This window comes from Calliphora vicina, chromosome 2 (genome assembly GCF_958450345.1).
Source record: "Calliphora vicina chromosome 2, idCalVici1.1, whole genome shotgun sequence".
Taxonomy (NCBI): Eukaryota; Metazoa; Arthropoda; class Insecta; order Diptera; family Calliphoridae; genus Calliphora; species Calliphora vicina.
Window position 1 is genome coordinate 16,713,408 of NC_088781.1, and position 27,186 is coordinate 16,740,593.

At 33.1% G+C, this 27,186-nt stretch overlaps 5 protein-coding genes across 5 annotated transcripts in view; 3 read left to right on the plus strand and 2 right to left on the minus strand.

The window, feature by feature from the left end:
* Positions 1-475: 475 nt before the first annotated feature.
* Positions 476-3,586, plus strand: ebi. Its single transcript, XM_065499719.1, has 3 exons — positions 476-876; positions 944-2,037; positions 2,100-3,586. The coding sequence occupies exons 1-3, from the start codon at positions 819-821 to the stop codon at positions 2,943-2,945; spliced, it is 1,998 nt and encodes a 665-aa protein (XP_065355791.1). The 5' UTR covers positions 476-818; the 3' UTR covers positions 2,946-3,586.
* Positions 3,587-4,144: 558 nt separating this feature from the next.
* Positions 4,145-5,269, minus strand: LOC135950225 (ribonuclease H2 subunit A). The gene has a single exon (XM_065499756.1). The coding sequence runs from the start codon at positions 5,252-5,254 to the stop codon at positions 4,223-4,225; it is 1,032 nt and encodes a 343-aa protein (XP_065355828.1). The 5' UTR covers positions 5,255-5,269; the 3' UTR covers positions 4,145-4,222.
* Positions 5,270-6,936: 1,667 nt separating this feature from the next.
* Positions 6,937-7,788, plus strand: RpLP1 (Ribosomal protein LP1). Its single transcript, XM_065499634.1, has 2 exons — positions 6,937-7,152; positions 7,303-7,788. Exons 1-2 carry the CDS (start codon positions 7,081-7,083, stop codon positions 7,567-7,569), a joined length of 339 nt encoding a protein of 112 aa, XP_065355706.1. The 5' UTR covers positions 6,937-7,080; the 3' UTR covers positions 7,570-7,788.
* LOC135950115 (uncharacterized) lies at positions 7,706-8,286 on the minus strand. Its single transcript, XM_065499632.1, has one exon. The coding sequence runs from the start codon at positions 8,224-8,226 to the stop codon at positions 7,807-7,809; it is 420 nt and encodes a 139-aa protein (XP_065355704.1). The 5' UTR covers positions 8,227-8,286; the 3' UTR covers positions 7,706-7,806.
* Positions 8,287-10,068: 1,782 nt separating this feature from the next.
* Positions 10,069-27,186, plus strand: part of drongo (Arf GTPase activating protein drongo) — a 179,254-nt gene continuing 162,136 nt past the window's right edge. Inside the window, exon 1 of the mRNA XM_065499388.1 lies at positions 10,069-11,371. Coding sequence (XP_065355460.1) covers positions 11,205-11,371 — 167 coding nt within the window. The 5' untranslated portion in view covers positions 10,069-11,204. The remainder of the gene's footprint in view (positions 11,372-27,186) is intronic.

Genomic DNA, 27,186 nt, shown 5'->3' on the forward strand with positions numbered 1-27,186 from the left:
AAACAGTAATAATTTTTTTTTTTTAAAATAACACATTTGTTAAGTTTTTTACAGCTACAGCTCATTGGTGGAACTTAATTGAAAATGAGGTTTTTGTAATTGAAATCAGATTTCAGTTTTTTCTATGTTTAATTGGTAAATTCAATTGCTCAACTCTAAAATAAGAAACGAATTCATACATGACTTAAAACTACTAAAATCGACAACTAATGCGATCTCAAACATATAATCAATGTAAATAGTATATGATTGTTGCCGCAATAAATTTTTTCTTCTAAGCTATATGATTTCATATCATGTTCGTATTATTTAGCTTGTAGGATTTTTATTATAAATATTTTTATATTTACTTTCCAAAAATAATAGATTTTGTAGAAAATATTTAAAATTTCTTTCAATGTATTTAGTACGAAAAATAGCAACTGTGTACTAAATTATTAAACGCCATATTGCGTTACTTGTGAATTGTGCTAAAAAGCGAAAACAAAATATTTTTTATTTTTTAAATATAAAACAGGCATTTTAAATGCCTAAAAAATACTGCAAAATTCGAAAAATACCTTAAATAATGATAAATCTATTCAATAAATAAATTAATACAAAAATATCTAATCACAAACGTAAAATAAAGTCCATTATAAAAAGCGGTATTTGTGGTGAGAACACATCTCTATAAAGAGAGTGAGAGGTAGTCTATGAAATAGAAGAAAATCAGGGAGATTACCTACGGCAATTTTTTTTATGAAAATCTTCCAAAATTTAAAATTGTAAAATATTTTCATAACTTGGTTAAATTTTAAGTAGTTAAAGTGGCTAAAATGAGTTTTTCCAGTGACGAAGTAAACTTTTTAGTTTACCGATATTTGCAAGAATCTGGTAAGTTCTTTTTGACACAAAAGGAGTCTCAAACATGTGAGAATAATTTTTGTAAAAAATATTTTAGGTTTTACACATTCGGCTTTTGTATTTGGTATTGAATCCCATATATCACAAAGTAATATAAATGGAGCTCTCGTTCCACCTGCTGCCTTGTTGACAATACTGCAAAAGGGTTTATTATATACAGAGGTTGAGTTGTCATTAGGTGAGGATGGGATGTCCGTAAGAGCTATAGAAAGTCTTAGTCTAATAGATGCCGTAATGCCAGAAGCTAAACCTCCCGTAGTTAAAACAGAGGCTGGCAAAGCGGGAAATGGAGAAAATTCGAATGCTGGAAGTGGAAGCACAGCATCTGGTGGTAATTCAGCTTCAAATGTTAAATCAGAAGTAAAAGCAGAAGGTACAACAACGGGTAGTGGATCTTCAGCAAATGCCGCCGGCTCAACGGGTACTTCCAATTCAGCAGCAGAAAACACTGAAGCGGATAGTAATGCTGCCGGAGCTGCAACAGGCACGGGAGGCTCACCAGCCGGAACAAATACTACTACAGGAAACGCTACCAACACTACAGCTGCCAATGCTTCAGACGATAAGAAGAGTGACTCGGCTGCTGGAGGTAATACTACGACCAATGCTGACGATGCCACCTCTTCTTCCTCCACAAATGGTAGTTCAAGTAACACAACTTCCACTGATGCAGCATCTGCTGGTGCCGCTGGAGGAGCTACCAGCTCTTCTGGAACCGCTACACCCACTACAGCTGCACAAACTGGTTCTGCTGGTGGTTCCGGTTCAGCACCCGGTGGGAATGCAGCCACTGCACCCACATCTGCTCAAACCGTCCCTAGTAGTGCGACAGCTACGAGTGCGGGAAGTGCGGCTGGTTCGGGTAATGTAGAAGCAATGGAAATTGATTCTGATATTGAAATACCGGCATCAAAAGCAACCGTATTAAGAGGTCATGAAAGTGAAGTTTTCATTTGTGCTTGGAATCCATCACGAGATTTATTAGCTAGTGGTTCGGGCGATAGCACTGCACGTATTTGGGATATGTCTGATGCAATGAGTTCACCCAACCAATTGGTTCTGCGCCATTGCATACAAAAAGGAGGAGCAGAAGTACCCAGCAATAAGGATGTAACATCTTTAGATTGGAACGTAAGATTTTACATAAATATAAAACTAATATGTAATAAAATTAATAAATATTATATTTGTAGTGTGATGGCACTCTTTTAGCTACGGGCAGTTATGATGGTTTTGCTCGTATTTGGAAAACTGATGGACGATTAGCATCGACATTGGGGCAACATAAGGGTCCCATATTTGCCTTAAAGTGGAATAAACGTGGCAACTACATACTTTCTGCTGGTGTTGACAAGACTACCATTATTTGGGATGCTTCTACCGGACAATGTACTCAGCAATTTTCATTCCACAATGCACCAGCCCTTGATGTTGATTGGCAAACAAACAATTCATTTGCATCTTGTAGTACTGATCAACGTATTCATGTGTGTCGTTTGGGTTCCGAAGTGCCCGTCAAAACGTTTAAAGGCCACACGAACGAGGTCAATGCAATCAAGTGGTGCCCACAGGGTAAACTGTTGGCCTCATGTTCTGATGATATGACTTTAAAGATTTGGTGCATGAGTCGAGACAAATGTTGCCACGATTTGCAGGCACATTCTAAGGAAATCTATACAATTAAATGGTCACCCACGGGTCCTGGTACACAAAATCCAAATACAAATTTACTATTGGCGTCAGCATCATTTGACTCCACTGTACGTTTGTGGGACGTGGAAAGAGGCATGTGTATACACACGTTGACGAAACATACAGAACCAGTCTATTCGGTGGCGTTCTCACCTGATGGCAAGTATTTGGCATCTGGTAGCTTTGATAAATGCGTACACATTTGGAGTACTCAATCAGGACAGTTGGTACACAGTTACAAGGGTACCGGTGGTATATTTGAAGTTTGTTGGAATTCTAAAGGAACAAAGGTGGGAGCTAGTGCTTCCGATGGCAGCGTATTTGTACTGGATCTCAGAAAATTTTGATCAGCACAGTTATCGTCGCCAGCTTGTATTGCTCTACCCAGAGATGGATTCTTTTAAACGGAGTCTGCAACAAGCATTGATCTTTCTTTTTTTTTTTGTAATTTTTAGCAAAAAAAACAAAAACAGAACATTTCGTAGCATTTAAGTTAAAAGCGTTAAGATTATCTTCTTTTTAAACGTAAGATACAAAACAAATTTCTTAATTTTTATTATTCTACTTTACTTTCGCTATCCTCGATATTTTGTGTTTAAAAATTCCAATGTGGTCGTCCAATTTTAACCTATATGGGACTGATTTGGAGTAACAGAGTTGCTTTTCAAATCAGGTTTTGAAAATTAAATTTATTTGTTTATTATATACATGCATACTATTTTTTTTAAAAAAACTTTGTTTAAGCTTAAATGTTTAACAAGATTGGTTAAGTTGATTAAACTATAATATAAATATATCCTTTCCCACTCTCTCTCTCTCTTTATTCTGTAACTCGACCTTACTTCCTCAGAACAAATAAAATTTAAGTGAACTTTTTTTAACGAAACAATTTCGGATGAAGTAAGCAAAAAAAAAATAATTTATAGTAACAAATAAATAATAAAAAAAATATAAAAATTTGGAATGCAATAAGTTTCATTAAGTAAAACTTTGTTTTTTTTTAATAGTATTCTCGATAGTATGTTTGATAAATTAATGGAATAGTTGCGTAAGTTGCAAAATTTATTTCTACAATAAATGGGTACATACGTTTTATCATCTATCTATCGCCACCTAAAATACCAACCGTTCTAAGAGAGCTATGGTTGTGCCGAATCTAATATAACCTTCCGAATCTAATATACCCTTCAGCAAAGTATACTTTAAGAAAAAGATTGAAAAAAATGTTGGTGTACAAAATTGATGATAAAAATTTAGCTGAAAAAAAAATCGGGTTCAAAAAGATTCCTGATTTGACTATTATATGTCCGAATTTCTATGGCGTTATATAAATCGTTAGCTATGCAGAAAGAAAAAAAACAAATACGATTAAAATGAAAAACTTAGGACTCTTGGTAAAGGGTAAAATGTTTTGAATTGGCCTCGTATTATGTGAGCGAGCATAACTTATCTCTTTAGATAAGAACTGATATTGTATCATTCTCTGCAGAATTTATGAATAATTTTATTGGTTCACACCTTTTCCAGATATTTTATTAAAATACACTTTTCTATACATTCAGACAATAAATTTATTAATGAAATTTCAATACAAACTAATTACATATTCTTAAATAAAATTAACTTAAAAATCTACACAATTATCTAGAAATCTTTCTTTAAACAAACGACATGGTTCCCTTTTAATCTCTCCCGTTTTAGTTGTGCCTTTAAAAAATTTCGTCAATTTAGTGCCGGCATATTTAGGCTTCTCTGAATCGGGCTCATCGAATTCCATTTCGTAGGCCTTATCTGCCAAAGCATTTTCAGCTGTAGACCAACTGAAGCGCACTAAACGTGGGAATCCAAATACCAGGTCAATATTTTCGGAAAGAAAACGTTTTGTAACTGGATCACCGGGATAACCACTGCCAAAGTTATTATCTTCAATTTCAATGCCTTCGGGAAATTTCCAAACTTTCAGGGCATGATCACGACTAACCTTGGCGCATATACTAGCGGCAGATACAATAGGATAAGTAGAATCCGCTTTCTTAGCAACAGTTATTTTGAATTGTGGAAAAATTAGCTGAAGTTTAGCTTGATATTTTTCGGGCGGTCCAACAGTATCCACATATACTTCGGCTATGTTAACACCTAAATCGACAGCAGCATGTATTAGGCCAATAGCAGAATTCATGGAAACTTCATTCAGCGAACATTTTGATCTTCTAAACATACTAGTGCTGATGACATTAGGTGAGATTATTTCTACAGCCCAGCCTATACATTTATTAGCATACTCCTTCGCGTTGATGTCATCGAAAATTATGTCTCTTTTCTCTTCGGTCAATTGTTTGGAATCAGCACAGCCCAAATCAATTAGAACTTGTTTACTGGCTATAGGACAGAATGCTATGCCATATACCATAGGTCCTAAAACAGGACCACGTCCGGCTTCATCAACACCCAGCATACATGGTTCATCTTTACACACTTGTGGTATATCTGAGAAGTAAATTGTATTGCGCGAATTATCTTTGGAGGCTATAAAAGGTCCCAATTTCTTAAGGGATGTGATTTTATCCACAGCCGGATCATATTTTTCTTCTTCATCATTGTTACTTTCTACGGTATCATTCAAAGGTTCACTTTTAATTTCAGCTTTTTTAGGCATGATTTTGAATAATATTGTCACACAAACTGAGCAAAATACGAAATTGCAAAAAAAAAATAGCGCCAGTTTTGTTTACAATACTTCATTAACGTCCCTGTTTTTCGTATTCTTTGTTTACAACGTTTTTGTATTTTTTTGGTTTTTACTTTTTTGAAGTGTTGCATTTATAGGTGCTAATCATTTATATTGGCGATTTTTAAAAAATAATTCAAATTTAAACCGAATGGTATAATTTTTCTGAGTATTAAGCAGGAAAGAAAAAGAAGTTAGAGTTTAAGCAAATTCAATTTTCAAACCATTAAAAGCATTTTTCTTCTTATTATTGTTTAAAAGTTATAGACACTTTAAAATAAAATGTTCCTAAGAAACTCAGATTATCTGAAAATTCTCGACAGATTTAATAATTTTCCTTTTTGCGAAATTGTTTATACCTCTTAGTAAATGTTAAATCAAAACAAATTTCATGTAGTACATTTGTAACAAAACATCTTTGTAAATGCTAATATTTTTTATTACATAAATTCAAAATCAAGCTTGTATTCTATTCAAAACAAGCTTGTATTCTATTCAAAACCTATAATGGTTTTAAAATAATCAAAATTATGTTAACTATTGGATAATCTTAAATGTTCCTCTTGTTTGATTTTGTTAAAATTTGATTCATATATTCAATTCGCATTATATGACTTATAAACCAAGCCCATTTCCTATATCGTTCATATTTTATAGACGTTTAAAGTTGGACATTTTAATAAAAAATAAGCAATGTTTAGGATCTAATAACATTGGAAAGCGTCATTCGATTTAAAAAAGTTTAGTATCCTTTCAAAGGATTATGATTGTCTTCACAAATATTTTGTAACATTTCTACACATTTTTTCACAATAGGAATACGTCTTGAAAAAATAAATTTCTTAAATGTTTTCACCACCAATATTGTTTCAGATTGTAAGACTAATGGTAAAAACAGCTTTTCCTGGTCTCTATTGGTTAAGAAGTTATAAAAAGGCGTTTTTTTTCATGTGTCCGAGATGAAAACGACATTGCGAAACTCAATTTTTTATAATCCCTATAACTAATTTTCAGCATTAGATATTCCAATTTTTTTGAAATTTTAATTGTAATTTATTGAGCTTAAGGATTTACATTGTTAATTTTTCCTTGACGATGCTACAGAATAGTGTAGAGAAATATCGAAAATAAATAACAATGACCTCTAGCTCAATAAATTAGAATAAAAAATAAATTATAAATATTGTAATTGGAAATTCAGCAAGGTTTAACTCACAACACCGAATTTAAAGTTTTTGATGTTTGATCTAAAATACAGCCCTGTAACGGAGTATAGAGTAGATTAATTAATTTAAAATGATTTTACTCGAAACGGTTTTTTAAGTTGTGATTGCGTTGCATTAATTCCTAATATATAAGGGTAATATCGGAATTTTAAAAATGTAGATTTGTTTCCATTGTTAAAATATTGAATTTTAGAACAAGATTTAAATTTTGTATATACTTATAATTTCATTAAAAAATCACTACATTAGCCTCATTTTTATGCATTTACAATTTTCTTTTCTCCTCATACGTACATTGTTGCATTTAGTAGTAGTAAATTCAGGGTTGATATTTTTGACAATTTCTTTTGTTTTGCAGCCAACTTCGCTTTGGTTTTCGTGTTACTTCTTTTCTTTCTTTCCGGTTTAGGACTCTGTCAAGTGTGCTTGTTCTCGAATCCCGAGCTAAGGCCAAATTTTTTAATAAAATTTACATTTAATTTTTTGGCAACTTGCACCAATTATTAAATAAAACAAATCTAAAAAAACATGTCTACCAAAGCTGAACTCGCTTGCGTCTACGCCTCCCTTATCTTGGTTGATGATGATGTCGCCGTTACTGTAAGTATTGGAACCAAAACATAACATTGCAATTGTCAAATAGAATCTTTGAAAATCCCAAGAATCTCTATAAGAAATGCAAGGTTTTGTTTATATTCTAGTTAGAAGAAGTTGATCTCATTTATTAATTTAATGTATTTTGTTTTTTAGGGTGAAAAAATCTCCACCATCTTGAAGGCCGCCAATGTTGAGGTTGAACCTTACTGGCCCGGTTTGTTCGCCAAGGCTTTGGAAGGTATCAATGTTAAGGACTTGATCACCAACATTGGATCCGGTGTCGGAGCTGGTGCCCCCGCTGGCGCTGCTGCTGCTGGTGGTGATGCCGCCCCTGTCGCTGAAGCCAAGAAGGAAGAGAAGAAGAAGGAAGAAGAACCAGAGGAATCCGATGACGATATGGGTTTCGCTCTCTTCGACTAAATTGACAGAATTTTATCAACAAACTAAAATACCAGGACTAAATGCTGCTTTTTTATTCGCTATTTACAACACACAACAGCAAGAACAACAAAAGTGTATGTTTTAAAATTTCTCCATCAGAGAAAGAATAGACATGTTTTAAGTGTTTTGTACACGTTTTAATGTACAAATTTATTTTTAAAAACAATAAAAAAGTATCATTTTTTCTACAAAAAAAAATACAGTGTTTATAAAATATTAGACAATTACTTCATCCAGCACTCGAGCAACTTCCTTAAGATTTTTGCCATCCATTTGTTTTAAACCCAAACCAATTACGAACTCGTTAGGACATCTATTTAACTTTGATTTGTTAACCAGATACTGTATGCCACTGCGAACTTCATCTTTGTCTGCGCCAAAATTGCATGTTATTGTTATGGGTACCGACATATGAAATTGTGGATGTTCCACGGGGCCCTGTATGGCAGCAGGTATACCTTCATTACGCTGCAAGTCAAATTTTACACTGTATAGATTTGGCACTTTTCCATATTGGGTGATTAATAGAAACCATTTGTTGGCAAATGGTTGGAATACAAATTCCGTTTGTTGTCCATTTATAGTTGTTGCAAATTGTTTGCTAAAACCACATTTATTTTCATTAGAAATGCACATTTTGCTATTATTTTTTTACGAAATTTTGATTGTTTATATTTTTCCTGCTGCGTCAGAAGTGTCAAATCATTTAAACTGAGAACATCTCTGTAGTTGGCTTGTCTTATATAAAAAGTAATGCCAGATTTAAACAAATTAACTAATGTTGCCATATATGGCTGTTATTTAATTTTGTCCGTTACTTTTTAAATGTAGAGTTTAAACGAGAGATGGTCTAAAATCAATTCCTATAACAAAAAATACGTTACATTATAGTTAATTTTGGAATCACTGTTAAAGGTTGTGACTACAGATTATGATAGAAAAACACATTATTTATAAATTCCAGCAATTTCAATCAAACCATCCAAACCATACCAAGAAATCTAAATTTTTAATTTCTGAAAAATTAACAAATTCTTATCAAAACGCGGTTTGTTAAATATTATGACTGCTGATTATCATAGTGGGTCAGTTTATTTATAAATTCCAACAATTTCCATCAGCCTATCTTCTTCCATTTCCTTTCAATATGTATTCATCATCCCAAGAAATTTAAATTTCCGAAATTTTTTTTTCTTTTTACTGTCTAATGTGATGTAAACGGCCTTGATTAATGAACATTTTGCCTAAATGCGTTTAAAACCTCAAGTCTGGACATAAAGAGTGAGTCAGAAAAAACGCATACACACTGTTTCAGCCAAAACTTTTCCTTGGTCCAACAAATTATTATTTTTCGAATCACATTAGCTTTTAAAAATATGTCAGATATTATCTTTCCTAAATCATTAATTTTCAACTGTTATTTCGGTCAAAATGGACAGCGTAAAAAAACGTGAACAAATAATTAAAACTTTTCAAAAAAAATCCAATAAGGACTCAATAGCGATTAAACAGTATAAGGAAGACTTGAACATTGAAAATAAACCTAGATCAGGAAGAAAAAAAGGTCTAACATATATTGGTAAGGCAAAAGAAGTCGAACAACTCTTTCGAAACTCTAGAAAAGCAGCTCGTAAAGATAAATGCTCTGATTATTTTGTGCACAAGGGTTGAAGTCTTTTACAGTTAAGAAAGTTCCAGATCGAAGTGAGGTAAATAACTTAGAAGCAAAAGAACGAGCGAACGAGAAATTCAAATGGTAAACCATTTGCAGTTGTGACAAAAGAACCAAATCATTTGTGACATCAGGCACTATAAACACAGAAATATATATTACGGAGTGTCTACAAAAACGGATTTCAGCTTTCTTAAAAGAAAAAAGGCCCTTGAGTGGTATTCAAAAAAATAATGGCAATTTAGTACTACGGGAGGCAAATCTACCCAACTTTCCTGAACTTCGGCCTTTGGAAAGGTATTGGGTTCTTGTAAAAAAGATGTAAAGAACATAGTAAGGTTTCCTGATTGGCTATTGGAAAGGTATTGGGTTCTTGTAAATGGACATTTCCGAATTTAAGCATAAGTAGACCACCTCGTATAAAAAGGTAGGAACTATAAAATATTTAATGGGAGGGTTTTGGAAAAAAGTGGATACATTTATAAATACCGACTAATATGCCAATATTTTAATGTTTAATGAATTTGTACAATATTTTAATAAATTTAGGTATTTTTTTTTAACTTAATACAAGTATAAGTTTTGTCTGGCTCACACTTTAGCATTAATGTTCATTATCCAACGTTAGAAATAAGTTTTATTTTTTGAACAAATAATAAAATAAAACTCCTTAAATAAGCTATATTTTTTGAAAAAAAAGTGGCACCACTGCTTTTCCCATAATCTGACATTTGACGCCGTTAGATTTACTGTATGCGGCAGCTTTGGACTATTATCTGGCAAAAATAATTAATTTTCTCAGTTGAGCAAAATTCTCTCGCCATTGCGGTTGGTTTTTATTTAATTTTTCCGTATTTTTAAGGTTGCTGTGCGTTAATTTTGTTGTGAAAGAAAAATCTGTGTGTCAGTGAAAATATATTTAATAATAATAAAAAGAAACGCAATTAAACAAAGAAAATTTTAACGGGCAACAATTAAAATACATATATAAATTATAAACAAAAGCTTTCCAATTAAGCTAACAACAACAACAGCAAAGTATTGTATAAAATTGTAATTGTTGAAAAATATTGCAAAGTGAGATTGTGAGAAAAAAGAAAATCCATAAAACCAGCAAATTATACGACGAAAAGCCAAAAATCTATTGCAATTGCATAAATATATTATTTCGTTTCGTTTCTTTTTTTGTATTTTGGTATTTTACTTCTTCTTCTATTGGAAGAGTGTGCAAGTTTGTGTGTGTGAAGTGTGCAATTGTTGTTACAGTGTTAGCGAGAAAAAAGTAGCAAGAAAAATTAAATAGATCCTACTAAAAGAAAGAGTGGTGGCCTTTACCTTATTTTCTTCTTGTGTTTGTTGTCTTTGCTGCAAAATTGTTTTTCTTTTAGTTGGTTCATTTGGTGGCGCCAAATAAATAATAAATAGATGTTTTACCCAATTCTCAATTGGTTGGATTAATTCTATGAGTGTTTTTTGTGTTTTCTTTAAGTTGACTGAAAGTATTTGTAACATCTTATTGCAAATAAACTAGAAAAAAACCAGCAAAATTCAGTTCGTTTTTATTTATCCTACAAACACGAAATTCAACAAAACGGATACATATCGAACTAACCGAGATCCCTCTCCTCCGCCCGATACGGAATTTTTTGCTACCGCCTCCACTAGTGACGACGATTTCAATAACCATCAGCAAAACGGCTCCCTTACGAAACGCAACACTAAATTCAAATCTTCTAAAAATCAAAAAGAAGAAGATTCTACGTTCGCAAAGTTTCCAACAAAATCACCGTTAACTTCGACGTCACTAATAATACCTCCATTGCCTTCGTCCTCCGTTGAGGATATAGCACGTTTTAGTCCAGTTGCTCCACCATCAGCTCTAAACAACTTTAACTTCAGCATCGACAGCAGCAACAGCAGCAACATTAGCAACACGAAAAACATGGCCATGGTACGCAAAAAACAAGATGATAAATATCTTGAAGCCTTGCGTGAGCTAATCACGACTGGCGGTGGTAATCGACAATGTTTTGATTGCGGCCAAAAAGGACCCACTTATGTCAACATGACCATTGGATCGTTCGTATGTACTCGCTGTTCAGGAGTATTGTAAGTATAAAAATTATGTATTACTCTTTGAAAATCAAAAATTTTTTGTTTCGAATTGAAATTTTTAATGTGATGCAAAATATGTATATTTTAACAATAGAAAATTTTTTATGAAAAATTAAATGAAAATTTAACTATGTAATCTTATTAGAAAATATGTAACTCACTTACATCTGTCTCTAAATCACTACAACTGTAATGCCTATCTCAAAAGTTTCACTCCTAGCTCCAAAGAATTTTTTTGGGCCAAAGTTTTATTTTTTTTCTGAACAAATATTTTTTTCAAAACTTGTTTTTTTTTTAAATTTTTTTATCAATATGTATTGTTAAAATTTTTTTTCGTATTTTTATTGAAGTTATTATAAAGTGTCATATTTAATCTATTTATTAATTGAGAAAACTATATGAAAATATGTAAAACAAAATTAAACTTTTTTTATTTTCGGCTGTGCCGAATCTTATTACCCTTCACCAAATTATAATTCAAAATAAAAATTTTAAATATTTTTTACTCAAACAAAATTTATTTTTTTTCCAAAGTTGTATTTTGTCATTTTTTTGAAAAAAAAATTTTCGAATTGTTTTTTTAAATATTTTTTCCGATTTTGACCCATTGTAGGTCCAACTTTTTATAGTCTTATATACGTCGTTGCAAAGGTCTTTGAAATATCTATCATTAGATATCAATATTGTCTATATATAGTATATTGTCTATATATACATATATTAATATATTAATGACTTAGTAATCCAGATATAGGTAAAAAATCGAAGTTGTCCTGGGTTTTTCCTTATATCTCAGCCATTTGTGGACCGATTTTCTCGATTTTAAATAGCAACCGAGCCGGAAGAATTCCGGAGATATTGATTTATGAATCGTGTATGTAAGTTATTTCTAATTTCAACAGATAGACAGACGGACGGATCCAGAATATATGTATATATTTTATAGGTTATGAAAATTATATTGTGGAAATTACAAACGGAATTACAAACTTACATATATAATAAAGTAATAAATGCCTTTTTTTTGGAAAGTTAGGAAGGAATTTTTGAAAAATTTAATTTTAAGAGAAAAATTATTGTGCTTTTTAATATATGTATGTATTCCGAAGAAAATAATTCAGAGAACGGCTACTTAGAAAACATAGATCCCAATACAATTATTTTTTTTTGCAAAAATTCGATGTTCGAGTTCTAAACAAATATTGTCATAATGTTCTAATATTTCACAATGATTTCAAAATATTGTTATTGCCTTTCAAGCAAAAAATTTCCTAACATCATGTTATCGTAACCAAACAGCAGAGACCTGCGCTGAACGGCTAAGAGTTGGTTAAGCCGAGCCGCCGAATTGTGAAATATTAGAGCATTATGACAATACGACATGATAGGATAACTAGTGAATCGACCAATTCAGAGTAACATAATTGGTCGATTCACAAGGTATCCTATAATGTCATATTGTCATAATGTTCTAATATTTCACAATGATTTTAAAATATTGTTATTGCCTTTCAAGCTAAAAATTTCCTAACATCATGTTATCGTAACCAAACAGCAGAGACCTGCGCTGAACGGCTAAGAGTTGGTTAAGCCGAGCAGCCGAATCATGAAATATTAGAACATTTTGACAATACGACATGATAGGATAACTTGTGTTTCGACCATACTTTAACTCAAGTAAATATGATTTAGCCAGTAAAACGACAAACTTTAAATATTTCAAGCTTTTAATAAGAAATTTGATACCATCACCAAAGTATATTTTAAGTAAAATATTAAAAAAAAATTAAAAAATAAAATATTTAAAAAAAATGTTGGTGAAAAGAATTTTTTGGTAAAAGAATTTGGTAAATAAAATAAAAATGTTTGTTAGAAAAAATTTTTATGAAAAAATCGAGGTTTTGACTCAATCTTTTTTGATTATTTCTCATTCTAAGTTGGACCATGTTGAATCAATCATAAAAAAATGTTTTTCAAATTGTACAAATTTAAATTCTAAAACATTCTAATGAAAGTTAAATCTTTGGAATAAACGATGGTAAACATTGTGTGGAAGTGTTTGCTTATTCTCCAGAATTATATTCTATAATCACAAATTGTGCAATTTTGCGCATTTAAGAAAAAAATATTTTTAAGGACATACATTTTTAAAAATGGGTTACATTTACGCTCATATATTTAAACCGAAAATTTTAAATTTTGTTTAATAAAAATTTCAAATATTTAGCTACCTTTTATCCAATCGAAATCATAGGTGTTAGGAATAAGTACTTCTGTAGCCAATAAGAAACAAATTATGATTTCACTACTTCTTAGTAATAAATAATCATTGAAGATTACGTTATTTAGAAATTGTTAATATTAAAATAATAAAACGATACCATTTTCTTGGAAATCCTTTGATTCGGAAAAGTATTCCTTTAAAATTGATTTTAGGTAGATGATTACAATCGTGCATTTGCCTTAAAATCGGAGTCCTGATCCTTCCTTCGAAGATATTTTTCTTTTAGTTGTAATCACAATTATCTATGAAATTTCCCATAAGAAATAATTGCATTAGAATCTGGGAAATTGCATTCAATTGCTGTTGTTTTTGTTGCCACTCGTAGCACTTGAATATAAAATGATTCTTGTTTTCTTAATGCTCTATTTCGTCATCAAAAAAATATAAAAAATCCACTTCGGTAAAAAAACTAGAAAAACAATCTAAGCGAAAACATATCAAATTTTATTGCCAACAAATCTGTAGTAGTAGACGAGTAAATGTCTACAAATATAAAAACAAAAACAGTACGGCAGTTAAATTCTAGTGTAAATATTGCCAGAGTTTGTTTTTCGCCGTCCTCAAATAAACAGAAATAATACCCTTAAATTAAATTGTGTCCAAACATATGTGTCCAAAAATTGACAAAATATGATGAACCGGTAAAAAGTTTTGAATCATACTTTGTTCGGACTTACCACTATATATATTTTGTTCCCAATAACATTAAAATGCTAGACTCTAGAAAGGTCATATTTACCACTGATATTTTCTATTTAGTAATATAAAATTATCCAAATCAGATATTATCCAAAAGTCTGCGCTTTTTTAAATGAAATGCAGGAGCTCCATTTGAGCTCTATATACTTTGTCCAACGTTTCTCCAATTTGTTTACCCCTTTCAAAAAGTAATATTTGTCGAGGTCTTCAAAATAGGTGTTTTTGTGAGATGATTTCATCGTTAAAGTCAAAGCTTTCTCATACCCAACTTATCATTCAAAATTGATACCATTGAGCCACGTGAGATGCCTATGGCTTCCACAATCTCTCGCACTTTAAATCTGCGATCAGCCAACACCATATCATGATTTTTTTCAATTGTTTCGGGTATAGGGACCTAAACTGGGCGTCCAGAACGTTCGGCATCTACCGTGCATGTACGTCCTCTTTGAGAATTCAATAAATCACTTTCTTACCAGAGTACCCATAGTATTTATTAAGCTTTGCCTTTATTTGAGTGATGGTTTAATGAGCAGACGAAATTCACTTGTTTCTAATTTCTCCTCAAGTCACGAGGTAGTCTGCTATCAATGGCTATCAAACACAAACTAAATGGCAGCTTGTTAAAATTTTGAAAGAGCAGTCTTGCCCTTTCAGTTAAGAGCCGGGAAATTCAAAATGTCGCGGACCCTACTTCGTTAATAGATTCGGTTTAGACGATTAAAAATTAATTGCTCCAGCCAACCAGCTGTCTCTGTGCAAACTTAATAAGAACTTTTTACCCCAGAAATATAAACCTGCAAGTCTGGTAAATCTAAACTGATGAATTAAATGTGCAATTTTAAAAGTGATCGATCTTAAAACAGGTTTTTTTATTTGAGCTGTACTGATGCCATTTTTGGTATTTGCTTGGAATCAGTTTTTTTTTTGCTAATGTTTTTGTTTTCATCCTCTTCAGGTCGTTTGAGTTGTTCGTTCGTTCGGTCGGTCGGTGTAAGGTTTTAGATCTCTTACTTCATTTTAACACGATTTGTTTGTTGTTATTTGTGCAATCGTAGTAGTGCGAGAGTTGTGATGAAGTGAATCCCTTTCAGTGAATGAGTCACCATCAACCACAACACAACACAACTGATATAATACACAAGACGAGTGGAGATGAAGGCTTTTGTAATACATACCAACACGACCAAAAAACACTATGTTGTATTACTCAGGCTCAGGTCTCAGTAATCGCACAAACATTCGCAATTGTTGTAGTTGTTGTTGCTGATATTTTCTTGCCAAAGGTTTTGAATTTCTTGCCATTTGTCTGTCTCTGGATGGGGCTAAACTGTGTAGATGCCTTGTTGGTTTCTTAGTAGGTTGGTTGACTACATGGCTGCCTGCTTGCTTGTTTGGTTGGCTGGGTTGTATGAATATTTTGGTTTTAGTGTTGTGTTGCAAGAATGTTGTGTTTTTTTTTTTGTTTGTTGGTACTTTGCCTCAGTTATTATTATTCTTGGTGAACAAAGTCATGACTTTTATAGTCATGCCAGTCAGACAGCCTGCACAATCAATCCAACAACCTACCAGCCAGCCATTTAGCCAGTCAATGAAGTTTTGGTTTCGTATTTATATTTCTTTTTTTTTTGCAAAAATTTCAAGCCAGTGCGAATAAATTCCTGGGTTTAAAAAAATAAATAGTTAGTAGGAATTGAAAGAATTTTTGTCATACATAGGAAAAAATGGTTGGAAAAATAGGGCTTTAAAGGAAATAATTCGTTTTGGCTTCAGGATACGAAATTTTTGTTTGTGCTGCATCTGTCAGTCTGACATTTTTCTAATCAATGTAGAGAAAACTTAATTAAATTTTGGATTAAATTAATTTTTTGACCAAGTACACAAAGCCTTTTGATATTGATTGGAATCGGTCCTCAAATTCTCTATTCTTCCTGAATAAAACTTTAACTTGAGAAGTTTCTAGTTAAAATAAATTTTCACAAATAGTACAAATTTTGACCATAGTTACCATATAAGGGCCACTGCCGAGATAGATTAGATTAAATAGCCTCTTAAGTTAACAATGAACCCTCAAGAAACCTCCTTCTACATGACCTCAAGGAAAGGCAAACACAAAGTATGAGCTGAGGCGTTTATGCCTTATCGGTTCATTATCGAAATTCTATTGTTTATTCTGTCTCAGATCGTTCGGAGATATAACACAGTTCACGACTCCCTACCTTATTTCGTACTCTGACAAGGCCTAGCGAAGCTTGGTTACTCAACATCATTTTTGAACCCCTTAACTGCTCTTTAAACACTCTCTAGTTCAAATGAAGATTATGTAAATTTCCATTAGAAATATCGTTTAATATTGTCCCAAGCGAATATCCATTTGAAACCCAAAGAACATGCTTCGGGGTTTTAGACATAGATACATATTGGATAGATACCACCAGTAGATATCTAAGAACACTATGTCCATCTATAACTACTGTGATTTCCAATTGACAATTTAGATTAGGTTAGGTCCACAGGTAGCAGCCTGTCGTCCTAAGTGCAGCTCACCTGGATCCATTAATTGTTACCTTTGTGTTACCTGAGGAAGGTAAAGAAAATAGAGAAGAGAAGAAAGAGAAGAGGGAAGGCGATAAGTTGATTGGTAAGTCTAGTAAGAGTAGGGTTGTTAACAGAAGTTTTAGATAGAAATTAGAGGAGTTGGAGTAGAGAAGAAGTTCAGAGAGCGCAGACCATCAGCGACAGATACGTGACCACTATGAGGTGCCATTTACATGGCCGGCCTAACCAACCATCTGCTTTTCCCAATAAAGGCATCTATACCACTTAATTCCTTCCCAGATAACTCGGTGAGGCTGGTAAATGATCTTTCCCTCAAATCACACAGTGCCGGGCAGTTACAGAAGAAGTGCATGATGGTCTCTTCCTCCTCCGCCTCATTTTGACAACTTATACAGAAAATGCAGCATCGATATCGAAAATGAAATGCCCTGTGATCAGCGCCACCATATTGCTGAGTCGTATTCGTTGTTACAGATCAACCTCGTAATCGCACTGGTGGTCAGTTACACCTAGTTTGGACAAGTTCCGTTGTTTACATGACGACAGCAGAGTGCAGCATAGGAAGTCTATATCGAGGCTCCTTTCCTCGCCAAGTTATTAATACAATTGCCTTCATTATCCCTGTCCATGTACCCAAGTGAGTACAACTATTGAATGTCTCGCCATTTCATTTAAAGGTGCCCGTCATTCCTGGACTATTTGATTGCAGCTTTGCTGTCAGTATATATACGAATCTCTACGAGATATCGTGTAATATCTGAGCCAGTTGGCAGTTGACAATGTTACAAATCGCTTTTTCTATCTGAGCCCATATATGGCTTCCCAGAGGCGTACAAACTTCTACTCAATTCAGGATACGGTCATTTCTCTTACATACCTATTTGATATAGGATAGCGGAGTCGATATGGCCATCTCCGTCTGTCCGCCTGGCTGTCGAAATCAACCCCAAATAACATACATACATGATTCATACATCAATATATAGGGCTCGGTTGCTATTTAAAATCGAGACGATCGGCTTACGAATGGCTGAAATTTAAGGAAAAAAACCAGGACAACCTCAGATTTTTTATCTATATCTGGATTACTAAGTCATTATTATAGACAAGATGGATATCCAATAATAGAAATTTCAAAGGCCTTTGCAATGGCGTATATAATGGCGTAATTAAGTAAGTCGGACCTACTGGATCAAAATCGGGAAAAATATTTTTACCCCGAATTTTTTTTTTTATCAAAAAAATTGTTTGTTATAAAATTTGTTCTCTAATAAATAAAAAATAATTTTTTTTTTGTAGAAAATTAATTTTTTTTATCGCTAATAAATTTTTTTTTTTGTAATTTTCTTTACCTAAAAATATTTTATTTTAGAGTCTAATTTGGTGAAGGTTACATAAGATTCGGCACAGCCGAATATAGTTCACTTGTTCTACATAGTTTTGCGAGAATCGACCCATAGAGTAACCGTTCTAGTTTCACTATTGACCTGTTTGGATCCGTCTGATAAATATATGTATTTGGAAATGACAAGAGTAATGCTAAGAGTAACGAACACTAATTACCAATTACTAATTAATTAAATGTAATGGGTTATAGTCAGGGTAACAACCACTCATTACCAGGTAACTTCTAAAACAAATCTTATTGTCCCTTTCCTTTATTCCTTTTTCAATTCTCTTAGCTTTTATTAAATTATTTGTAACTTTAAAGATCCTTTATATTTTAAGTTTATTTTATATATATATTTTTCTTCTGTTTGGTGGTACTATTTGGTGGTGTTGTGCTGGTATTATATTATTAGTTGCATTACAATTTTCTTCATTTAAATTCTATGATTTTTTTCTCTTTCCATTACTGAGCTCTTTTGTACTTGTGAATACACACATTTCACTTTATAATCAAGCTAAAGACATACAAAAATATACAGAAAAAAAAATTAATAATAAATGTCTAAGTTGTTTGTTGTCATAACTCGAGGTTTTTTTAATATAAAATTTTATTATTACTAGTTTTGAGCTTTTTTTATATATTATTCTGTTTTCAGTCTTTTAATACTTGTACGTTTGTATAAATTTATTTTTCTATATTCAAATATGAGTCATATTGAGTTTTGACTTTCAAACATTGAAATTGAAAAGGTCTTTTATTGCGTTTTTGTGGTTAAACATCATGACATTTAGCAGTATTTTTTTTCGTTTTGTTTTATTATTTGTAGAACACTGTAAAATTAAATCTTTTTAAATTGCAATTAATACCCGAGTATGAAGAATATCAAAGTGGATTGCTTGAAATTGTTGTTACCTACAAGCTAAATTGTGTAATAATTAAGAAAAAATACTGATTTATTATGACAATCGAATGTGTGGGCAACTGAATGATTAAGATTCAGTTGATATTAATATTTTTGGTTTAAACCTGTATTTAGAACTATATACAAAAAAGAATTACTACAAGAAAATGGTTTGAAATGTTCAATTTTGTAATAATTTTATGATTGTCATAAAGTTCAGAATAAGAGAGGTCTCTTTATAAAGAGACCTAAGTTCATAAAGAATGCTGATGAAGGTTATAGCGAACGCGACAATGTTTCTCATTTTCACACTCCCCATCAAAGTTTTTGTATATCAAAAACTTTAATAGTACTCCATATACAAATTTTAACATTCCTACCCTCACCACACTCAAATATTTTGAATATAATAAAATTACCACGTAATCTTCACCATACGTACCATTACCCTAATTTTGCAAATTTACCAAAAAATCCCATAAAAAAATCATCACATTCAATTATTTATTATCCCCTAATGCAACGAGTAAATAAAATGTAAACTTCAATTTCAGCAACCCAAAAATAAAAAATATAATCCGTAATTTGATACAATTTATTCTCGTATATGCAATTTATTATGTTAGTGTAATGTAGCCAACTGAAAATTGTATGATAAAAAGTGTAAAACTTTATAAACGTGATTAAACAACTTTGAGATGGGGAAAAAAATAAATAAATAAGTTTCTTAAAAATCTGCAATACCATGCATGCTGCTGAAATAAAAATAAACGTAATAAAAAGTGTAAAAACATTATGGCACAGAAAAGTTCTTCTTTGTTTTTTGTGTTAAATAGTAAATGAGAAATATAAACAAAAACCGTGTGAATTTTTGATATGACCAGTTTTTGTTTTTATTGTACACACACCAATTTGAAAAAGATGCAGAGAAAGAGCTAGAATTTCTCGAACTCGAATCGCATCGCACAGAAAGACAGACACATCCAGTTGTTCAGCACAGTTGGAGAATAGTAAAGTTGAACTATAAAAAAGAAAACAAACACACATTTACGACGCACTTAACTAAAGTGATAATAAAAGTGTTGTCAATCAGGTGCAAGTTGGGTAAAAGCAGTAAAAGAAATAAGATATTATTTCTTTCATAAGTTATGGTAGACTTTTAAATACCCCCACTACTAGACTTCGACTGAACACTTGCTAAAATGCTTACAAATGCGGTATTTTTAAAATATTTAGCTTTTATTTTGAAACATTTATTCAAAGTTTGGCCTTTGTTAGCTATGACCTTTTCCCATCTTTCTGGCAACATATGAATTCTGAGGCAAAATAACTGCTTACCTTTTGAGGCAAACAACGAATCAAGCCAATATCGGATAATCAGTTCCAAAGTAAAGCGTATCCAGGAGAGAGTGTTCTGCATCGATCGAAACAAATAGTAGTCGGACAGGGCACGATTTGATCTATGATGTGGGTGAGGCAAAACTACCCAATCACTTCATTCTACATACTTTTTAACAGGTATTGCAACATATGTTTTCATGAAGGAATATTACGGTTTCATGTCTAGCCGAATATTGTGGCCATTTTTCCGCCAATGCTCTCTTCAAACGAATCAGTTGAGTTCGGTAAAGGTTCTCTGTGATGGTCTGGTTAGATTTCAGCAGCTTTTGCTCCCACTAAATACAGATAATTACCTTAGCGCCATGGATATTTGGCTTTGGTGTCGATTCGTCTGGTTGGCCGTGCTTCACAATATATATCTTACGCTTCGGGCTATCGTAATTGTTCAACGCAAGTAATGATTTCTTCAAGCATCATTTCGGATATGGAAAATCGTTGTTCAAGGTCTCTCGTCTTCAATTCGTATGGTACCCAATTTCGCTGCTTTTGGATGAATCCTGCTGCTCGCAATCGTTTTGAAATTGCTGCTCGAGTAGCTCGCAATGTTTTTTGCAAGCTGTTGTATCTTCATAGAGTAATGCCTCCAATTCTTGGTCTTCAAACATTTTTGGCTGGCCTGGGTGATCTTTGTATTCCGTATCAAAATCACCACTTCTGAATCTCACAAACCATCTGTCTCACGTTGAAACCAATGGAACACATTAACCTTTGGTGAATGTCTCTTTTTGACGATCGGTAGTGGCAGGCAAAATTGACCAAAAGTCAAAGGTGAATAATTTGAAGAATGCTACATGGCTTCTGGAAGATCTCAAAGATAATAACCGATAAGAGTGCGAGAACTTATTGCCATGGATATTTGGCTTTGGTGTCGATTCGGATGGTTGGCCGGGCTTAATAAGGAGTGAGATCGAAAAATTCTTAACATACATATATGTTTATAAAAAAGAAACCACTAAACTTACAGCTTTAATTTTTTTTTTATTTGATTGAAATTATTATTTCAATTTACAAAAAAAATTATTTTTATAGTTTTAATCACTAGTGATGAAATTTTGAACCTTTTTCGGAAACCCTTCCATTAACGTTTTTATAGTGCTTTCTGTCACTTTGCTCGAACATGTAGTCCATCTCCGTTTAAAATCTACCACACTTTTGGACACCTTTTTTGTACTCTTCAATTCTCTTTTAACAAGAGCCCAATATCTCTCCACTGGCCTTAGCTCCGGGCAGTTTGGAGGATTTGCCTCTCTTGGTACAAATACCACATTATTGTTCTTGTACCACTCAAGGGCTTGTTTGCCATAGTGACAGGATGCCAAGTCAGGCCAAAAATAAGTGGACACATTATGAAGTCTTATGAATGGAAGCAGCCTTTTTTGTAAACATTCCTTGATGTAAATTTCGGTATTTATAGAGCCCGTTGTAACAAATGAGTGGCTTCTTTTGCCGCAACTGCATATTGCTTGCCATACCAAGAACTTTCTGGGAAATTTTGTCTGCTTTTGGGTCCTAAACTTTTCTTCAACATTCCCTCGAGCATCAGCAACATAAAATTTTTGACCTGGAAGTTGCGAAAAATCTGCCAGAACATACGTTTCGTCATCCATTATGCAGCAAGAATATTTTTTTATAAAACTTGACTTCAATTTCCGTGCTCTGTTTTTGGCCTCTAAATTTTTAGTAGCGTTCCTGTCAGGAACTTTTTGAGCCTTGTATGTTTTTAAACCTGCATTAGCTTTAACTTTTCGTACCAAATAGTCCGAGCACTGAGCTAACCGGGCTGCTTTCCTACCGGATGTGTTGGGAGCTCTTTTGAAAATGCGTTCTATTTTTTTGGCTTTAGAAACATCATGTGGACCATTCCTTCTACCTGAACCAGGTTTTCTATCAACTGACAAGTTCTCCCGGTACTGTTTAATAACATTGGAAACAGTTTGACGGCAGACCTTTGTATGCTTGGCCAACTTTTTGTAAGACCAAGTTGGGTTTTGTTGAAAATATTTAATAATTTCAGTACGCACTTTTTTCTGGTCACTCATTTTAATCAGATTAACAAAAAAATTAATATAATTGACATTACACATAATAACTGACATGTTTTTCAAAGGTAACTTGATCAAAAAAAAATTCAAATAATACTTGGGTTAAAAAATGTAATGAAAAACGTGTGTTAAGAATTTTTCGATCTCACTCCTTATAAGATATCTTTGGATCCGGTTATCGTAATGGATCCATCGCAAGAAATGATTCCATCAAGCATTCGGACATGAAAAATCGTTTTTCAAGGTCTCTCGACTTCAATTCGTATGGTACCCAATTTCCCAGCTTTTGAATGAATCCTGCTGCTTGCAAACGTTTTGAAATTGCTGCTTAAGTAGCTCCCAATAATTTTGCAAGCTCTTGTTGAATTTGACAACAATCTCCATTAAGTAATGCCTCCAATTCTTGGTCTTCAAACTTTTTTGGCTGGCCTGGGCGATTTATGACTTCCGTGTCAAAATCACCACTGCTGAATCGCACAAACCATCTCTCGCACGTTGAAAACGATGGAACACATTCACCATGAATAATTTGAAGAAACATATATGGCTTCTGGAAGATCTCAAAGATAATAACTGATAAGAGTGCGAGAACTTATTGCCCGGGACTTGATAGTTTTTAATAATGCTGGTCAATAGCGATGGCCTACTTGAACGATATCAAAATTTAAAGGAGGTTAGGTTGATAGGAGGATACAGTATCGCTGTCTCAAATCATAAGACATGCACCCAATCCTGTTATTTACTGCCATACCATGGATGTACTATCATCGTTCAATGTTTGGAAACTCGGTTTCTTCAACAAAGTTTCTTAGGTTACTCCACTCAACGTCGTTGAGGAAGGATATGTTCGGTATCAGTTCTCGTACGATGATCATCTAATTTCGGCAAAGGCGGGACAGCCCATTTGATAATGCTGGGCTCTTGTTCCAGAGTGTCCCGTAATAAATGAGTACCTTCCTAATACTCCGATATTAGAAGGTACTCATTTGTTACTTATTTTATCCTCGTTCGGGTTTCCCCTATGGATTCTTGTGGTCGTGTCCACAGTTTCGTTAGACAAGAGAGTCACATGAGCTTCTCTTAATTTTTTCAAATCCGTTCTTGTTGCCTCGAACGGTTTCGTATTGTCCAAGTTTGACGCATCTAGTTCCCTTCCTATAATGGTGAGGTCGTTAGCACGTTCAATGCTCACTATCCCAGAGTGGCCCGGCATCCAGATTATTCACTAGCTGAGTAGTCGATTATTACCTTTTAACACTTTAAAGTTTTTCTCGATTTAAACTTATCGTTAGTGATCTCCTTGATTGACATCCGGATATCGGTAAATATTTTCGCATCAATCGTCCTTAATTTGCATATGTGGTCCGGAAGGCGGAATAAAAACTCGGTCTCTTGGTTCTCTATGTAGATCCCCAGTGCCGTTTTATCTCTTAATTTAGAGCTGTTCGAGTAACAATGAATTCCTACGGGTATCTGCTTATGGATTCCATTTGACTAGTATTCTCTATCTGGGATCAATGTCTCCCAATTTTGTTGATGAAATATAGTTTCTTGAAGCACATGTGTGAAGCTTGCCAATAAATTGTTTAAGAAGATGATTAATCAATTAAATTCAAGCTCTTAAATTTGCTAACATCGACTCATAATTTCAATAGAAATTCGGCTTGAACTTCTCTATGATAAAAATATATACCTTGACTGATGTTTGAACATGGTTAGATGAAGGCAGTGAGCCCTGAAGAATAAATAATAGATTTGATATTTGTGCTCCGAAATTTACTCGATTTAGATGAATGTTTACATAATTAACCACCGCTTTATAGGGGTGGCTGTACCATTCCCTATAAATTGTTTTTTTGTTGCTATTTCCGACTATAAGCTTGAACATTTGCTTCGGAATGCTTCTTTTTAAAGGAACCTTTATATTCAGTGATAGGCTCTTATCAGCCAGACGTATAAATTCAATTCCTAATTTTCACCTGTTTGAGATAGCCTGTAGGAGCTTTACCACTCCAAATTGAAAGTTAATTTGTTGATCTCTCTGAAGAACCTGAAGGATGATCATTTGCCGGATGTCGTTATGAAAATGATTTCTAATGAAATCTCTTCATTTCTCCTTCCATAAAAACGCAACATTGACAAACTTTTAGGTTAGTGATGCATTTAGAATGAAGTGGGAAATGATACAACTATGTTTGTACTTATTCCATTCACTTGTTTACGATTTTTATTGCTGCTGCTGCTGTTGTTGTTTTTGATATTTTATTAGTAATAGTTTCATGAATGGTGTCATGTGTTGTTTTTCTTTTTTTTTTTCTTGTTTCATTTGTTGAGACATCAGAAATATGGATGGATGTTAGTAAGTAAGCGAGTGTGTAAATGTACTTAAAAAAAAACGTGTTGATGATAATACGTACGTATTTTGCAAATGCATTTGGCACCAAAATGTATGTAGAAACGCGTTCGATATAAAAAATAATCCAACGATTTTCATGATGTGTAAAAACCCAACAAGAGAAGATGTATTTTTGTTTTGTTTTTGGAAAGCTCAGCAAATACTACCAACAACTTAACGTATATAATATAGAATAAAAACTAAAATAAAAAATATACACCAAAACATGCACTTTACACACTACTACTCTCTGCATTACAATATGTAGTTTACAGTTCTCTAACCCAGCAGTTTTACAGGCAGTCAATGTATGTCTTAATTTGGTTGACTGACTCCAATTTATGTATTTTGGGTAATTTGTCATCTTTGCGCTCTTTGTAGTTCAGAGAGAAGTCAATTGGTTACTTTATACATCACATGCAATCCAGCGTGAAATCAATTGTCTCTTAAGTGTCTCTAAGTAATCTAGAGTGTAGTCACTTTAAATGTTTATTTTGTACTGCACTTTTTTGTGAGTGATACGAGTGCAACTGGTTTTAAGGAGTGAGATCGAAAAATTCTTAACACACGTTTTTCATTACATTTTTTAACCCAAGTATTATTTGAATTTTTTTTTGATCAAGTTACCTTTGAAAAACATGTCAGTTATTATGTGTAATGTCAATTATATTAATTTTTTTGTTAATCTGATTAAAATGAGTGACCAGAAAAAAGTGCGTACTGAAATTATTAAATATTTTCAACAAAACCCAACTTGGTCTTACAAAAAGTTGGCCAAGCATACAAAGGTCTGCCGTCAAACTGTTTCCAATGTTATTAAACAGTACCGGGAGAACTTGTCAGTTGATAGAAAACCTGGTTCAGGTAGAAGGAATGGTCCACATGATGTTTCTAAAGCCAAAAAAATAGAACGCATTTTCAAAAGAGCTCCCAACACATACGGTAGGAAAGCAGCCCGGTTAGCTCAGTGCTCGGACTATTTGGTACGAAAAGTTAAAGCTAATGCAGGTTTAAAAACATACAAGGCTCAAAAAGTTCCTGACAGGAACGCTACTAAAAATTTAGAGGCCAAAAACAGAGCACGGAAATTGAAGTCAAGTTTTATAAAAAAATATTCTTGCTGCATAATGGATGACGAAACGTATGTTCTGGCAGATTTTTCGCAACTTCCAGGTCAAAAATTTTATGTTGCTGATGCTCGAGGGAATGTTGAAGAAAAGTTTAGGACCCAAAAGCAGACAAAATTTCCCAGAAAGTTCTTGGTATGGCAAGCAATATGCAGTTGCGGCAAAAGAAGCCACTCATTTGTTACAACGGGCTCTATAAATACCGAAATTTACATCAAGGAATGTTTACAAAAAAGGCTGCTTCCATTCATAAGACTTCATAATGTGTCCACTTATTTTTGGCCTGACTTGGCATCCTGTCACTATGGCAAACAAGCCCTTGAGTGGTACAAGAACAATAATGTGGTATTTGTACCAAGAGAGGCAAATCCTCCAAACTGCCCGGAGCTAAGGCCAGTGGAGAGATATTGGGCTCTTGTTAAAAGAGAATTGAAGAGTACAAAAAAGGTGTCCAAAAGTGTGGTAGATTTTAAACGGAGATGGACTACATGTTCGAGCAAAGTGACAGAAAGCACTATAAAAACGTTAATGGAAGGGTTTCCGAAAAAGGTTCAAAATTTCATCACTAGTGATTAAAACTATAAAAATAATTTTTTTTGTAAATTGTAATAATAATTTCAATCAAATAAAAAAAAATTAAAGCTGTAAGTTTAGTGGTTTCTTTTTTATAAACATATATGTATGTTAAGAATTTTTCGATCTCACTCCTTATATAAAATGTGTTGATATAATTTCCATACAACTTATATTTGCTTAAGTATCCTTATATCCCAGGTATTCTATCATGAAGTCAATTGTCTCTTTAGTGTCTCTAAGTAATCTAGAGTGTAGAAAGTAGCTATTTTACCCACCAGAAATAATCTATAGGTGAGTAGTCGGTTTGTTAATAAGCAATCGGTCTAGAAGATGTCTTTTTAATTGATTATTTGAGGTAATTAGCTGTCATGCAATTTAAAGTAACTAGTCATGTAGCTAATCAAGTAACCAGTTAGGTAACTAGTAAGGTAACCG